This window comes from Triticum aestivum, chromosome 3B, assembly GCF_018294505.1.
Source record: "Triticum aestivum cultivar Chinese Spring chromosome 3B, IWGSC CS RefSeq v2.1, whole genome shotgun sequence".
Lineage (NCBI taxonomy): Eukaryota > Viridiplantae > Streptophyta > Magnoliopsida > Poales > Poaceae > Triticum > Triticum aestivum.
In genome coordinates this window covers 160034098-160050229 of record NC_057801.1, presented here as the reverse complement: position 1 = coordinate 160050229, position 16132 = coordinate 160034098, and the positions used below count along the sequence as shown (strand labels likewise).

The following is a 16132-nucleotide window of genomic DNA, read 5'->3' as shown; positions in this document are numbered from 1 at the left end:
CGGCCTATTCGATATGGGCCGGGCTGATGGGTCGTGAAGACGAAGCAGAAGACCACCTCCCGTGTCCGGGCAGGACTCCTATGTCCGTAGAACTGCAAGTTTGTTGTCCGGGTGTAATACTCCTTTCCTCTGAACCGACTTTGTATAACCCTAGGTCCCTCCGGTGTATATATAAAACAGAGGGGTAAGTCCGCAGAGGGGATCAAAATAATCACAGGCTAGACAGCTAGGGTTTGGTCATTATGATCTCGAGGTAGATCAACTCTTGTAACCCCTATACTCATCGAATACAATCAAGCATGACGTTGGGTTTTACCTCCTTTAAGAGGGCCCGAATCTGGGTAAACATAGTGTCCCCATTGTCTCTTGTTACCATTGATCCTTAGACTCATAGCTTGGGCCCCTACCCGAGATCTGCCAGTTTTGACACCGACAGCGGCCACGACGTGCTTTGCTCATGTCCCGCCGCGTGCGCTCTACTCTCGCGTCCCTTTGGGCGCTCTACCCTCATCCCTCCATGCGTGTTGCCAGTGTTTGGGGCCGACGCATGATCACGTACATTAGTGCTGCCATTATACATGCGGTTGCGGTGGGCGCAACACCATGATGCAGTTACCCGCTACAAAAACTGCCATCCGGACGCGCCGAGAATCCAGGCCTCCCGGCCCCCATTTATTCCTGCAGCTATTTACCTTCATCTCTCGTGCCACATGACACAATAAGTACACCCACGACGACACATACAGAAAGAACATGCAGCAGTTCCAATGGCGCTCTCGGTGGCTCCAATGGCGCTCCCAGCAGTCGACGACAACAACAAGGGCAGTTCACCATGCATCACATAGTGGACACCCGCGTGAGGGGGAAGGCCCTCTCGGTGGTGTACACGAACGAGCCGGTCTCGGTGGAGAGCTCCATCCAAACTATGGAGCAGTTGCTTGCTGAGGACAAATACCAAGTGGTCGGCTTCGACCTCGAGTTCACCAGCGGTCGAGCCAGGCAGGACCAGAGGGTTGCCGTCACCCAGTTGTGCGTGCGACATGACGTCCTCGTCTACCACTACCACCTAGCCACAAGACCTAGCGAGCATTTCTCCAGGTTTATCAATAAACCCGACTACAGTTTCGCTACTGTGGACACCACCAACGATCTAAAAGCACTCAAGGTTCCAGACTTGAAATGCTAGAATCTTGTCAACATCCAGGACCACTACAAGGTCTGGGGCAGCGACGACAACAAACAGAACTCCCTGGTTGACCTCGCCTCGGCCATCATCGACACCTACTATATGAAGATGAAGGATGAGAGCAAGGAGGACAAGAATGCCTTGCACAATGTCTGGCATCAGAGACTGGATGAACAACACGTCAAGTACGTGGCCAAGGACGCGTACACAAGCTACGAGATGTACATGCAGATCGTTGACATGAGGAAGTGTCTTCTTCCTGCCCCAGACGAGGGATCGAGCCACAGAGCAGTGGCGGGAGCGTCACAAGAAGTAGATGACTAGACGATCATTTCTCCTAGTTTAGAATGCATGCAATTGTTTGTTGAGGTGTGTGTGAATGATCTGTATAGTCATTTGTGTAATTGGATGTTTATTTCAGTTATATATATGTTATTCTTCTGTAGATAGAACAAACCACATGACTTATTAGTAGCAATCTTCAGTGTTATTATTTGTGTTCGTACCCATTTTTTATTACGGACCTGTTTGTCGCGTATCACACACATCTTGTTCAGTTGAACTGTTTCTATTGTCTTGGCTCATCACAAACAGTTCGTCCGAGTGAACTGTATGCCTTCCATCGCACACACCTTGATCTGGCTGACCGTTTCTATTGTGTTGCCTAATGACACACAATTCATCCTAGTGAACTATATTGTCGTATATCGCACACCCCCTCATCTGTCTGCCCGTTTCTATTGTTCTGCCTCATCGCAAACAACTCTTCTGGATTAACGGTTCGCCACGCATCGCACACACAACTCTAATCTGAACCGTGTTTGATGTCACCGCCATCGCAAACGTTTTGTATCCTTTTTGACGGTTTTATTACATCACCATTTGTGATTAATGCATCGCACATAGTTTCGTTGAAGGGTCTCTGATTGGACTGTCGCGTTTGGACCAACATGCAGTACTGTTGGGGAGTCTCATCTTATATCATCTCAATCAAGCCATCTTATGTTTACCCATCTCCACCCTACCAGTATTTCCATATTGCACGCACTAGGTCATCACGAACTAAAGGAGTTGGTAGGCGGAATACACTCATTGGATGGGAGGGGATGGCTTGGGCCACCGGCTTAATTAGGATCTTCTTATTACAGAAGACATGCACAGTTCACTTATATCAACAAGTCGCTTGCTCAGCATCGCATGTAAGTTTTGAAATCTTCCTTTATGCATCCTCCCATCCTACACCGGGAGACCCGAGTATTTAGGTTAGAAAAATTCTCACACCGGCTCTAAAATATTTTTGATCTCCATGGAATAGCCGACAAATACTTTTCGTAAAACAAAGATAAACACTTTGAAGGGTTTATGAGTTGTCACATTGATGCATTACAAGTGTTCAACAAACCTCTTACCAACCTGCCTGCTGTTCAGAAGCTCGGAATAATAATGAGTCATCCGCAAATAGGTGATGTGAAATAGATGGTGCTCTTCGACAGACTTTTACCCCTACAAGGCCCCCTCCACCATAGACTTGTTGATCAACCCAGAGAAGGCGTCATCTAAAAAGGGAAATAAAAACAGGAACAAAGGGTCACCTTGGTGCATGTCTCACAAAAGGGTGAAGGAATTTAACGATTTTTGATTGAAATTTACTTAGTATTTACCGAAGAAACACAAGCCATAATACGTGAAATCCATGCCCGAGAGAAACCCCATTTAAGTAGGGACTTCTTAAGAAAATCCCAATTGACACGATCATAGGATTTTGACAGATCAAGCTTGCAAGCACATAACGAGAGAGCCTCCACTCTCGGCATTGGTATAAGATCTATGCACTCAAAGGCTATGATAGAATTATCGGAGATCAACCGTCCAGGGATGAAAGCACTTTGATTCTTTCTAACAAAGTGCATAAGGCATGGCCGAAGCCCATCCACCAGACATTTAGAAACAATTTTATATGACATTCTTGACGCTATTCATTCCGAAATCCTCTAGGTGCTTTGGGTGGGGTACCTTTGGGATTAGGCCGATCACTACACCAGTAACCCCCTCTCGCATCATACCCTTCTCAAATAACTCCAAACGGCGACACTAATTTCTTTTTTGAGCACCGCCCGGTTCGTTTGATAAAAATATCGGTAAATCATTTGTTTTTGGGCCTTGAGAGGGCCAATTTAGAAAAGGGCGTCAGGGACCTCCTTCTCAGAATAGGCTGCACATAAAGCTTCATTCGACGGGAGATGCACCACCACCGTTGTTCCAGTTATTTGACTCGAATTTAGCGCGTGACCTATTCTGAGGATTCGCTTACAACCAGTCCCTTAACTTCATGTTTTTCCCCTCATGAACACTGGTACCTCACTCCTTGTAATAATCTCCAAGAAGTCTTTACACTTTAGAGAATGTGGGAAGTATTTCAAATCTAACAAAAAAAAACTTGGCGTTCTTTGCCTCGGACCACAATGAGCAACTTGGTCATCGATTCTCTCACGTCATGGTGAACACGGATTCTTAACGTAGTCATGTCTTGTGTTGCGTTCAAATTCATCTCAACGATCTTCCCAACAATCTTTAACACCATTTCAACTAGCTTGTTGTTGCAGTAACTCTCACGAAGCTTATGAATTTGTACCCGGGTCGACATGTACACAATACACACGTCCTCAACCATGCCTAACCCGTCAAGCCTAACAGCACAACCCAATTCCAAAATAACCAAGGTCTTTGCTCCATCCCAGTCGACGAGGCAAGAAGCCTAGATGATGAACAGGTTGGCAACGACTGATCAAAAGCGGACCTCTTGCGCAGGGTTCCACGCTGCACACACATCCTGGCAGAAAGCACCTTGGCTGAAGGGTTTGTCTGTATGAACCCTAGCGAGGACTAGCCACTACGTGGTCTCTTTCCGGCCGGATCTTCGTCGCCAATATCAGCATCATCAAAAACTTCATTGTTCAATTCCTCCTGACCGGAGAATTCTCCCAAATCAACTTTTGCAGCACTTCTTGCGCTATCGCTTATCACGGATTGAGCATCCGACGGCGACGTCATCCGTCTAGGGCAGGGCAGAGCTAGCACTATGGGAATGGGATCAAGTGCCCCAAATGGATTTATGTTAAAGCTTTACCGAAATCGATGGTAATCAAAGTGTATCTGGGGTTGAACACATGCAATATATGAAGATGACCCCATTGAAAACTTTACCTGGCTTCGCCCCTGGTCTAGGGCTTGGGAAGCAGTAACAATCCCTTGACGGGGAACCCTCGACCCAGAGTCGGAGTCATGAGGACAAGGACTCCATGTTGCTCGACGAAGCAAGAGAAAACCTAGCCGCGGGCAGCCAAGGACGGGGAAAACTCAATGACGACGCAGTTGCGTGAGAGTAGAGAAACCCTAGCTGCTCTGTAGGGAGGATAGGTGGGACTAGCAGTTAATTAATCATGATAGATTATGGATTCTCATATAGCTCTACCGTTATAAAACATGATGAAAGCCCTGTATTGAGGTTAGCAGAGAGAGATGCACTCATCCAGAAAAATGAAGGGCTCAACAACTATGGTCCAAATTGTCCGTTTGGTCTAGTACCCAACATGCATGGTCGTTTGATTAGTCGATGCTTGTGTCCGAAGCAAATCAGTAGCAGTAGAATATAGGAGTATTTCTTCATTTGAATAAACACCATGTGTTGATGCAGGGAACAGCACCACACCAGTGACCAGACGACACCTACATTTCATCGTCTCCCAAGCGACACATCATAGAAGCTGTCCTGCAGTTCATGCAATCAGTGACGAATCAGATATACTCCTACTTCAGCACATAATAGTATAATTTAGATTCGAATTATCCTTGATCCGGTGGCGAATCACATCCGGCAGCAGCGAAGAGGAGCAACAAACAAAATCGCGCTGAACCGCACCGCAATTTTGATCCGACCTTCCTAGCTCCTACCTCACCGCCGACCTGCCACGTGTCGCGCGCGCCGGGCCGGGCGGGAGGGCATTACGGGCAAAGCACCTGCGCGCATTGAATCCGAATAAATACGCCCCAGGTGATCAATGACGGGGTTTGGAAGGAAATCCTACCACTCCAGTTTTTCTCTTATCGTCGCCTCCCAATCCCAACACAATAGCGCGTCGTCGTCTCCCTGCCCGGTGCCGCCCGTGCCCCTCCATCCCGTGGCCTCTGCCCCGGACGAGACGAGGCGGCGACAGGTCGGTGTCGTGGGGGACGAGCACGAGCACGAGCTTGCCTGCGCCGACCACGACTTCACGAGTTTCCTGACTGCCAGCCCCTTGTTTGAGTCCGAGACAAGAGACCGAGGGAACCGGGGAGGAAGAAGGGGTGCGGCGTGCGGGGAGGGGCGAGTGGTTCGCAAGATTGGTTCCTCTTTTCTCACCAACGGGAGATAATCTGCGCCTCCGTCGCCCGCTTGCTTCATCGTCATCTGGTGAGTTCTCTTCCCTTCCTCTACGATTCAATCAATCGCGTGGTTCCTCCGCTGCCGTTTCTTCTAGGAGTAGTAGCAAAGATCATTTTGGTCTCGAAAAACTTAACATAGGTTTCCCAGTCTCGAATTCGTCAGGTGCTTATCAATTGTTTTTTGTTTTGTCCTGGCATGATATGCGAGGTCATCTTCTTTGTTTGAAATTTTTTGTGCGAGGGGGAAGAAATTTGGCCTTTGGGCCAAGGAAAAACCAAAAACAGCGCAGCGCTCCTTGTAGTTTTCCTCCCCACTAGTTTACTAGTACTAGTCCTACAAGTGTGTTTGCTGACGCGCCCCATGTTAATTTTTTCTGGCAAAAACACGTGGTTGATTTCTGAAGTACGAAGAGGATAGCGACGTTCCTAAGCTCGTAGTACCGCAAAAGTCCCCGTGACAAATCAACCACACGCACGCCATTGCCCACCGGAGCAAAACTCTCGGCGGACGAGACAGACCGCGCCAAAAAATCACCAGCCGTCCATCAGGAACGCAGCGTTCAACCCCGTCGCGTCGTAATTTAGCGCGCTTTGAATGCGCTCGTAAATGGGTGCTAGGGCGTGAGATAGACCTTTTCTTTTGTGAGTGCACGATTGGTCCTTGCATTCTGCGCACTGTCCACCACGTCTACGGCCACGCACACGGGCCGGGCCGGTGGACCACGGCGCACACCGACCTTTGTCTCCTGCCGTAGAGCGTGAGCTAAGTACTTGTCCAGTACGAGTATTAGCTACGCTGTTGTTGACTTCAGCGGCTCTACTGTACACTACTACCGCTGTTCATGCGTGGCCCACCTGCCAGCCGCGGCGCCACCGGCCGCGGCCCACCTGCCAGCCGTGCCAGGTGATGTGATGTTACCACTCACTTACCATCATCATGAGAGATTTACCTGAGGGTCGGACACGTGAACTGTACTGTCGGTAGAGTTACTGTGCATGGACTAGCACGTACTCCACTACCATACGTATAGGGTTGTGGAGTAGAAGTACTTTTGTGTGTCGAGGCAGGAGTAGGAATACTTGAACAGTGAAAGCGTGAAGCCATGGTTAACGGGCGGCAGCGGTGTACCCGTGACTATTTGTAAGCGAAAGCCGTTGCAGCCTTGCTTGTAGTTGCAGGGTGCAGTACACTGGCGCCACTACACAGTAAATTTCTCAAAGTGCTGCTAGAGGTACCAAATACTTCTTCGCACTTTCCTCCCACAATTCCAGTTTTGCGTCTCCTTTCCGTTGTTGCCCTAAGAGCATCTCCAACAGCTGCGCTAAAGCGCCGCGCGCAAAAAACCTGTTGAAATGCAGCGCGCTAAAATGCAGCGCTGCGCTGGCTCCAGCAGCCGCGCTGAAATGCAGCGCGCTAAAATGCAACGCGTGCGACTAAAAATGTATGCATTTTTAAAAGTTGAATTTTTTTAAAAAACTAGATAGATTGCATAGATTAAACGATACAAAGGTATTTTACATCCGAAACATAGATTGCATAAAATAAAAACGACAAACGATAAACATAAATTGCATTAACAAAAAAAAACTACTCTAAGTCGCTATCATCATCACCACTATCATCCTCGGCGGTGTCGTCCGAGGTAGATAGCCAGATGTCCAGCCACCGCTCATCGTTCGGCGTGAAGAACGACCGCCCACCTGCTGCAACGAGGTCGGACTGCGCATTCGCCAACGCCTTCCGCCGACGCTTGTCCAACCGCGACGCGCGGCACCTTTGCGTGTCTTCCTCGCGGCGCCTTGCCCAGTAGGCTTGCTCGTAGGCGACGTCCTCCGGGTGGCGCTGGCGCCAGTCCGCCATGACCCTCTCGTCCTCCTGGGCGACGAGGAGGCGGCGTTGCCGCTCGGCGTGCTCCGCACGGTCTTCCTCCGTGTTCAGACGAGGCAGAGGGGCGAGGTTGAGCGCTTGCTCGAGGGTGTACACATCTTGGAAGTTCATCTGGCCGCGCGGCCGGCCTAGGCGCCACGCCGCCGCGTCGTACGCGCGGGCAGCCTGTTGCGCCGTCCCGTACGTGCCGAGGGCGAGCCGGAGTTCGCCGGAGCGTATCTCCGTGGTGTAGCTGCCGTTGGGCCGCAGGCGGACGCCGCGGTGGCCGGACGCTCCTCGGCGGCGCAGCGGCATGGCGGCGCGGCGGTGGCGAAGCGCTGGAGCGGCGCGTGGCAGAAAGGGAGAGGGAGAGGGGAAGAGATGTGTGTGGAGAAGGCGCGTGGCACGCGCAGCTTTTATAGGCGCGCGCGAAGCGGCGCGCCAAATCTTGCGCGTGAGCTGGCCTTTTCGCGCGCGCGCGCAAACGCTTCCCGCGCGCGTCGTTTGGGGCGACTGTTGAAGATGCTCTAAGATGGATATCGCACTGCACCCGGCAATAACGCAACCATGACTAGTCCCTGTTCGATTAGTCAAAGCCAATAGCGACAGATAATTTCCGTCATTAGTCGCATTCGGCGTGTGTGTGTGCGTGTGGCACCTACGCACTCACCTTCAGCTACACGTCTACGACAAGTGGAAAATTCGTACCAGTACATCCCTGCATCTCACCAACGATATGATTATCACCGACCCACTGTTGAGTCCTCCTCGCCCAGAAGTTTATGTTATCACCGCTGTAAGATTAAGGTTTCTTGCACCACGCATGCCGTAAGATTCTACCACCAACAGCAATCGACGCGCCAGGAAGAAAGAATACCACCCATCGAATCTGACAATTACAGAATATACGGACGGTGGTAGCATTAGTATACCTTTAGTGGTAGTACCATCGGCATTGCTGGTGGACGGACGTATTTGGTTCGTCAGAATCTATTCCCTGCGGCCCAATTGCAGATAACCAAATACCTTAATCCGACGCGATTTGACGTTGGCGCGGCGTACCATTAGAATCCTCCCCCCTGCATGTGCGGCGGTATCATACGGTCAACAAGGGGAGAGAGAGGTGGCCGAGGCGTCGTCATTAGCCTAAGTGGCGCCTATATATAATTAGCTGCATTACATCTCTGCCACTACCATCAAATTAGCCATGGTTTATCCGTTCTCACCTTGGATGCCAAGATGCCAACTTGTGGCTTTCATTTTGATGAACTAACCTTAGGTAAGCTTGGCCAAAATATGTGGCAAAGTGTGACAATGCTAGGCCTAGAACCAAACAGCCCCTTAGTCTGAAATGGTTCTGCGGCTGCACGTGACCTCTGATGCTCTTCTGGGGAATAACAGTGCCGATTAGTCCTTAGCCTGAACGCCTAGCGCATCTTTTTTGTACCATTTGGGAGTTTTTTTATGCCCAGGTTTCAGCCAAGTCCCTGCGCGTTCGTCCATTCCAGCATGCAACCTTCTTACCCATAAACTCTGTATATGGCACAAGTTCATTCAGGAAAGGGCAATTAGGAATGTCTGTGCTGAGTGCTCTTGACTTCCTTTGTGTTGTCATATGTTTTCTGGCCCAGCAAGTAGTACGAGCACCATTGTCTCAGAAAGGCATAAAATTCCCGGTGAGAAAAAGATAGCCACGTGATATCACCTACTCCTACTACAGAAACAGCGGTGGACACAAAGATGTTTGGGGCTGTACTAACTACTAAGTGGTAGGAATCATTGCAACTAAAGCTGGGAGCTTAGTGCGACAGCACAGTAGAGCCCTGCAATGTGCTGTTAAATGTGTGTAATCGACATCCAACCCTTTTCTGGACTTGCAAGCGGTACCCATCAGGAATGTGTCACTAGAGACGCACATGCCACGTTTTCTTGTCAGGTTTGCTTATGGATTTACTAGTAGCAGTAGAAACACTACTAACGACGACGACCGGTGATTAACCTAGGAAATTGGCATTAACATTGGATCCGTGCTTAATTTGCAGACGGAGGAACATCGAGGCGAGTAAACATTGCTAGCATAGGGCATTGTCGGGCTGTTTCATTTTATACTGAAACATCGAAGCGAATAAATTATTGGAGTTTAAAGGACCCCAAGAGGTGTAGCGGGACTCTGGCCCTCGGGGTCCGCTAGACTTGCGTTAGATTTTCATCGCGATCTGATCCATTTTTGTTTCGAGCCAGCTCTCTATTAGAAAACATACTTCCAAATGCGCAGACAACAATTGAAACAGTGGGTAACCGATTTTGTTTCTTCAATTCAGGCGAAGTAATTATTACTATGTGTATTCAAGTAGTAGTAACCCGATTTTGGGCCAGTTTTCAATTTTTATAGAAACCGATTTGTTTCTTCAATTCAGGCGAAGTATTATTACTATGTGTATTCAAGTAGTAGTAACCGATTTTGAGCCAGTTTTCAATCAGAAAACGCATTTCCAAGTGTGCGGGCAACAATCGAACCATTGCATACAACATGTTTATGTAGCCTCAGTTTCCACAGAAGCCGATTCGTTTCTTAAATTCAGCTGAAATATTATTATCAATACTAGTATACTCCTACAATCATCTCACTGTGTGTATTCATGTACCGCGCGCTTAGTTTACGACCCTTGTTTTCTGGGAGGCCAGCACCCCTTGATGAATGCATATTGTGCACCAACAGCACCTGCTCATGAATGTGGCACTACTAGCAAGGCTCCAAGGCCAAGGCCATTGCTATCGGCCAAAAGCCGGTTCCTTTATTAGGTTTCCCAGCCATGTGTGAGCCCGGACCGGAAGCCCTCATTATGTTTGTGTCGTTGCCCTTGTTTCGCGTATGTAGGAGCGCCGTTGTTGTTCAGGAATTTATTAAGATTATATAGTATACGCGGGCGATTATATTATGGCGCCGGAGCTGGCGACGATCGCATTGCATGTCGACGCCACTGATGGAGCGCACGCACCTAAAATAGTAAATACTGAATAGTTTTAAATGGAGCCCGTCCCGATCGATCGGGAGCTGAGGGCGATCTGATTTGCACCCGTGTGTGTGTGTGGTTTGCGTGTGTTGGCCGGCTCGGGCTGGTGGTGACTTGGCGACGGAGATCACTTGGATTTGAGGAGAGCGAGCGAGGGACGTGTCGTCGCGGCTTGTCCACGGCTGCTAAGCCAGGAAGGTGCCGCCCCCTCGACGCGACATCCACGACGAATCATCATTTCCGAGTGTTCTGGGCGAGACCGTGTGCATACGTGAAATGCGACGGATTTGTTAAGCATGGGATGCGAGGATAGCCGAGACGGCGTCGGGGCTGCCTCGCCCTGGTCTGTCCGCTCATGTCGCCACGACTGCTGGTGCCACTCTCGGCTAGTGTTTGGTTCTATTGCAAACGTATACGCACCTTTTTTTCCAGTTGTGTTGTTTTGGCGCCATTTGTTTTGAGCCGCAGGTCCGGCCCGTCTGCTGCTGTGGCGTGGCGAGCGGCTCGCTGCTAGCGAGGGGCGGCTTTTGGGTTTTGGCACAAGCGCGCCCGGCACGTCTGCGCGAGGCTCACGCGCCTGCTTCGCTTTGGTCAGGCGTGTCGGCACGTGTGCGCGCGTGTAGGGCTCCCCCCTCCCTACGCTGAGTTCAACGGTTCAATGCGCGCTGACGTCCCCTCAAAAAAAAAAAAATTGCGCGCTGACGAGAGGCGTACCCGTACCCGGTAGATGACGGAGACGAGAGAGCTCGCCGTATCCTGCCCAGTTTTTTGCTATTTATCTGTTCCTAGATATGGTCTGTCAGGATTAACCACTCTCTTCTTTTACACGGACTAGAAGAACACCCGTGCGTTGCAACGGGGCCACATTAAGTTTAAAAGTTCAATATTAATATTCTCATATATATCAAGTGACATTGACGACATTTTTTACCATCAATTCCTCACACACACTCTCTGCCTCCCTCTTCCTCACTCTCTTGCCCTCCCCCTCTCTCTCTCTAACACACACACATATCCATCTTATTGGGTACGGGACCATAATCCATCTATTTCACACACACACACGCTAGTATATAACAATATGGATTATGTGTATTATATTTGCCACCACAACTGAGGGAATTAATTTCATGTAAATCGGCCAACCACAGCTCCAAGAATACGCGGAGAAGGTGGCTCGGGTCGGCGTCGGCGCCGTCCGGCACGGGCCACGGGCCCGCTTCCAAGCGCGTCTGCGCGTCGGCCACCCACGCCGTGTCCTTCAAGTGCCACTTCCACCGCACCAACTCCCAGGGTCACGGCCATGGCCAGGGCCAGGGAAGCCGCCCTTCTTTGCCCCCTTCATCGGCCGCGGCCAACACGGTGTCGCGGCACCCGGCCTCGCCGTCCTCGTCCTCCAGCACCGTCGCGACCTAGTGACGCAGCCCAAGCATCGGCCTCGAGAATCAAGAACGCTCGGCAACGTAGAGGGAAGGAAAGGTCATATACATGTCATAAGAAAGGGAGTTTATTTACTGCTCCCTCGATGTATTGTTTCCTTTGTTTGGAGATTGATTACCATCCGTGAGTTAAGGTAAGGTTTACGTGATTGAGCGATTTTTTGAAAATCAATTATTTGTTTTCTAATTAATGTAATTGAGTGATTTAAGGTAAGGTTAATTAATTTAGATTTGATCTTGAGAGATTGTTCGTGATTGATTCTACATTACTAAATAATTTACGCCAGTATGGAAAGTTCTGATCTGTTTAGATTTCTTTCGTTATGTGAGAGGGTGACGCGAAAATAAACCGATGAAGTGAGGGGAGGGAACGAAAAAAATCTACGAAAAAAAACCAGCGAAGATGGAGGAGGTACCAAAAAAAACCATGGAAGGTGGGAGGAGACTACCAACTGCTTCATTAGGAGTAGAAATTATTAGAGATTAGAGATTATTTGTTTTCTGAAAATTTATTATTTGTTTACTAAAGCAAATTGCATTAATGAGAGAGATTTCGTAGATTTGGCTAAGGTAGGAAATAATCTATTATTTGTTTGCTAAAGCAAATTGCATTAACGGGAGAGATCCGTTGATTTGGCTAAGGTAGGAAAGAATATATTATTTGTTTGCTAAAGCAAATTGCATTAATAGAAGAGATCCGTTGATTTGGCTAAGGTAGGAAAGAATCTATTATTTGTTTCCCAAAGAAAATTGCATTAATGAGAGAGATTTGTTGATTTGGCTAAGGTAGGTGGTTTTTGCGGTTCGTGGCGGCTTAGTGTGAGGTGGGACGAGGTACAAAAAAACCATGGGAGGTGGGACAAAAGAAAAACTTGAGAGGTGGGAGTTGTCCCTGGTTAACCTACGAAATTTCGTAGATTTTTTTAGGACGAAAAAACCCGTGAGAGGTGGGACTAAAAAAACCCTGGAAGCGAGACTACCAACTGCTTCCTTAGGAGTAGAGATTGATTTGTGCCTGCTGTCATTTGCTTCTGGCTGGAAAATGAATTCTTACCGTCTAACTAAAAAAATGCTGCTGTGCTGCCTAGAGTACCTATCGCTCATGTCATCGGTAGGAGCACGGCCGCACAGTAATACGCGTCGGCCTGCACGCTCCGCTTTTACTTTACAGTATCCCCCAAATATTCCTGCTGAAATTTATCCCACTCCTCCCTCCTACCTTCGTCCCCCCCTCCCTCTGCAGAGACAGACAGCACAGCCGAGCCAAGCCAGGAGCAGCCAGCCACAAAGAGGGGAGGGGAAGCTGGAGGGGAGGCGCTGAGCGAGCAATGGAGGCGCATATGGCGGCGGCCCGACCGCCGACGCACCACCACAACCACAGCCACAGCCAGCAGCAGCAGCAGAAGGCGGCCAACCTGGCGCGCACGTTCACCAAGCTGCTCCGCCGGAAGCGCTCCGACTCCGCGGCGGCGAAGGCGGGGGCCGGGGCCGGGGCCAAGGAGGCGGATGCGCCGCCGTCCGTCACCGGGGACGACTACGACAGCTCCATGGACGCCACCACCCCCACCACCGCCACCACGGCCACCATGCCGTCGCTCAGCAAGCTCAAGCTCTCCGGGAACCTCGCCGCGGCCTACTCCCTCGACGCCTTCTTCCGCAACGCCGCCGAGAAGAAGGCCGCCGGGGCGCCCCAGCAGCAGCCCTCGCCGCCGGCCGCCGCGACGGTTGCCGCCGCGGACTCCCTCCTCGCCAATCTGTTCGCGGGCGTCTCGGCCGTCAAGGCGGCCTACGCGCAGCTGCAGCTCGCGCAGTTCCCCTACGACGCGGAGGCCATTCAGTCCGCGGACGCCGCCGTGGTCGCGGAGCTCACCAGGTTGTCCGACACCAAGCGGAGGTTCCTCAAGGATCCCGCCGGCGCGGCCAGGGACGCCGCGGCGGCGGGCAACACCGCCCTCTCCGCGCATGCCGAGGAGCAGCGGCATCTGCTCAAGACGTACCAGATCACGGCGCGCAAGCTGGAGGCGGAGCTCCGTGCCAAGGATGCGGAGCTCGACCGCGCCAAGGGCTCCCTCGATGCGGAGCTCCGGGCGGAGCGCGCCATGGAGGTGCGCCTGCATCCGGGCCGCACCCTCGCGTCGCTGGACGAGCTCCACGTCTCCGGCCTCAACCCCACCCACTTCCTCACCGCCCTGCGGCACGCCGTGAAGTCGATCCGCTCCTTCTCCAAGTCAATGCTCAGCTCGATGCAGGCAGCTGGGTGGGATCTGACCGCGGCGGCCGCCGCCGTCCACCCAGGCGTCCCGTTGCGACGGGCCGGGGACGCCAAGTTCGTCTTCGAATCCTACGTCGCCATGAAGATGTTCGCCAATTTCCACCGGAGGGACTTCAATTTCAGCTTCTTGGACGAGCGGGAGTTCTACGAGCGGCGCCGCTTCTTCGAGGAGTTCACGGAGCTCAAGGCGGCGCCGGCCAGCGTCTTCCTCGACGTGCGGAACACCCGGTGGAGCGGATTCGGCAAGTTCTTGCGCGCCAAGTACCTGTCGCTGGTGCACGCCAGGATGGAGACGGCCTTCTTCGGCAGGCAGGAGCAGCGCGGCATCGTGAGCGCCGGGCCCGGGTTCCCGGAGAGCTCGTGGTTCGCCGAGTTCGCGGAGATGGCGCGCCGCGTGTGGCTGCTGCATTGCCTCTTCTACGCGTTCGACGGCGGCGACGAGGAGGACGGCACGTCCATCTTCCAGGTCCGGACCGGCGCGCGGTTCGCGGAGGTGTACATGGAGAGCGTCAACGACGGGCGCACGGAGGACGCGTTCTGCACCGCCGCCGAGGACCGAACCGTCGGGTTCACCGTAGTACCTGGGTTTAGAGTCGGCCGTACGGTGATCCAATGCCGCGTGTACCTGGCGCGGCCGGGACGGCGGCCGTGATCAGCAAATTAGAACCGCCCTGTTTGGGGCGCCCGGCGGACGACGATTGGGGAGGAAAATTCCCATTTTGGGGCGGCCGTCGAGGTCTCTCGCCGGTCGCCGGCTGGGGTGGCGATCATGGTGGTGGCGGGGGTTATGTATCTATTAAGGGATGTAGCGATGTGATCATAATATAAGTGACATTTCAGTTCGGATCCATGATGCGGTGCTCTTGCTATCTTGTTGTCTTGCAGTCTGCTAATTTTCACGGCATGCTTGCTCAAGGATTGTCTGATGGTAGCACCGAATTTCAGATGATTCCAACTGAAAATTTCAGATGATTTCTCTAGCGTTCCAGTTCATGAGCATTTTCTGTCTGATGGTAGCACCAAATTTGTGATCTGATCAAGTTCATACGCAGATTCCAGCTGCACGTTCCTCTGGTGAACATGGTCTGAATTCTTGAATGGTGTTTTTGTTCCCGGGAATCCCACGGCCAGTAACAATAATAAACTTGTTTTGGTTGTTTGTTGACGTGGCCTTGGTGGTACGTACGTTGGAACTTGTGGCTTGCTGTTTTGCAGTTGGTTGGATCCCCTTGGTGGTTTGTGATCGAGCGCTAAAAAGTATGCGATCATAAGCGTATGCCGCGGACTAGTTAATAATCTTGCTGCTGGCCTGTTTGTTACGAGAGCAAGACAAAGGCTCTCCCTTTGCTTACGCACATGGCAATACGGTTGGTTCTATACTTGTATACTCCATTCTACGATTCTGTTTTTCTTGGTGCAAGATCTCAAGAAAGGCGGCTACTTATTGTTTTGATTTCGTGTGAAGGAAAAGGAAGATACTTGTATATTTCTTCCTTTCCAGCTGCCATTTTGCCTCTCGCTTTTGTGGTATATATATTGGGACAATTATGGCCTGTGTGAAGTGCATTTTGTTATCGGGCGGAAATACAGCTGAGTGGCACTAACCAGCTGCAAAGATGCGGAAAGAATTGCATTCCAAGTCTAGGAGTAGGGCTTTTTGTTCCATCGCCGTTGTCCACCTTTGAGCTGCGGAGCTGATTACCTTTTTCCCCCCCTCCTTCCCTCCCCTTTCTGGGGATATCCTAACTGTCGTTGCGATCTCGCCATCTTTCTGTCGTTCGGAACAAGGCCCAGGCCAAGCTGGATTGTTGTTCTCTCGGCCCAGTAACCCATGGATATAATAACTAACTGTGGGCCTGACAAGCCCGTCTGGACTTGGGCCGTAAAGCTTGTACTTTTTTTTCAATTTGCAAGTGCAATTTTGCTTGTAAC

General features: G+C 51.1%; 1 protein-coding gene across 1 annotated transcript; it reads left to right on the top strand.

Annotated features, from left to right (window-relative positions):
• Window positions 1–5252: 5252 nt before the first annotated feature.
• On the top strand, window positions 5253–15050 carry LOC123069161 (uncharacterized). Its single transcript, XM_044491941.1, has 2 exons — window positions 5253–5636; window positions 13172–15050. The coding sequence occupies exon 2, from the start codon at window positions 13257–13259 to the stop codon at window positions 14850–14852; it is 1596 nt and encodes a 531-aa protein (XP_044347876.1). The 5' UTR covers window positions 5253–5636; window positions 13172–13256; the 3' UTR covers window positions 14853–15050.
• The last annotated feature ends 1082 nt before the right edge of the window (window positions 15051–16132 follow it).

What these genes read in the sequence shown, in the direction of transcription:
- LOC123069161 (XM_044491941.1), top strand. Translation starts at nt 13,257, where the DNA reads ATGGAGGCGCATATGGCGGCGGCCCGACCGCCGACGCACCACCACAAC.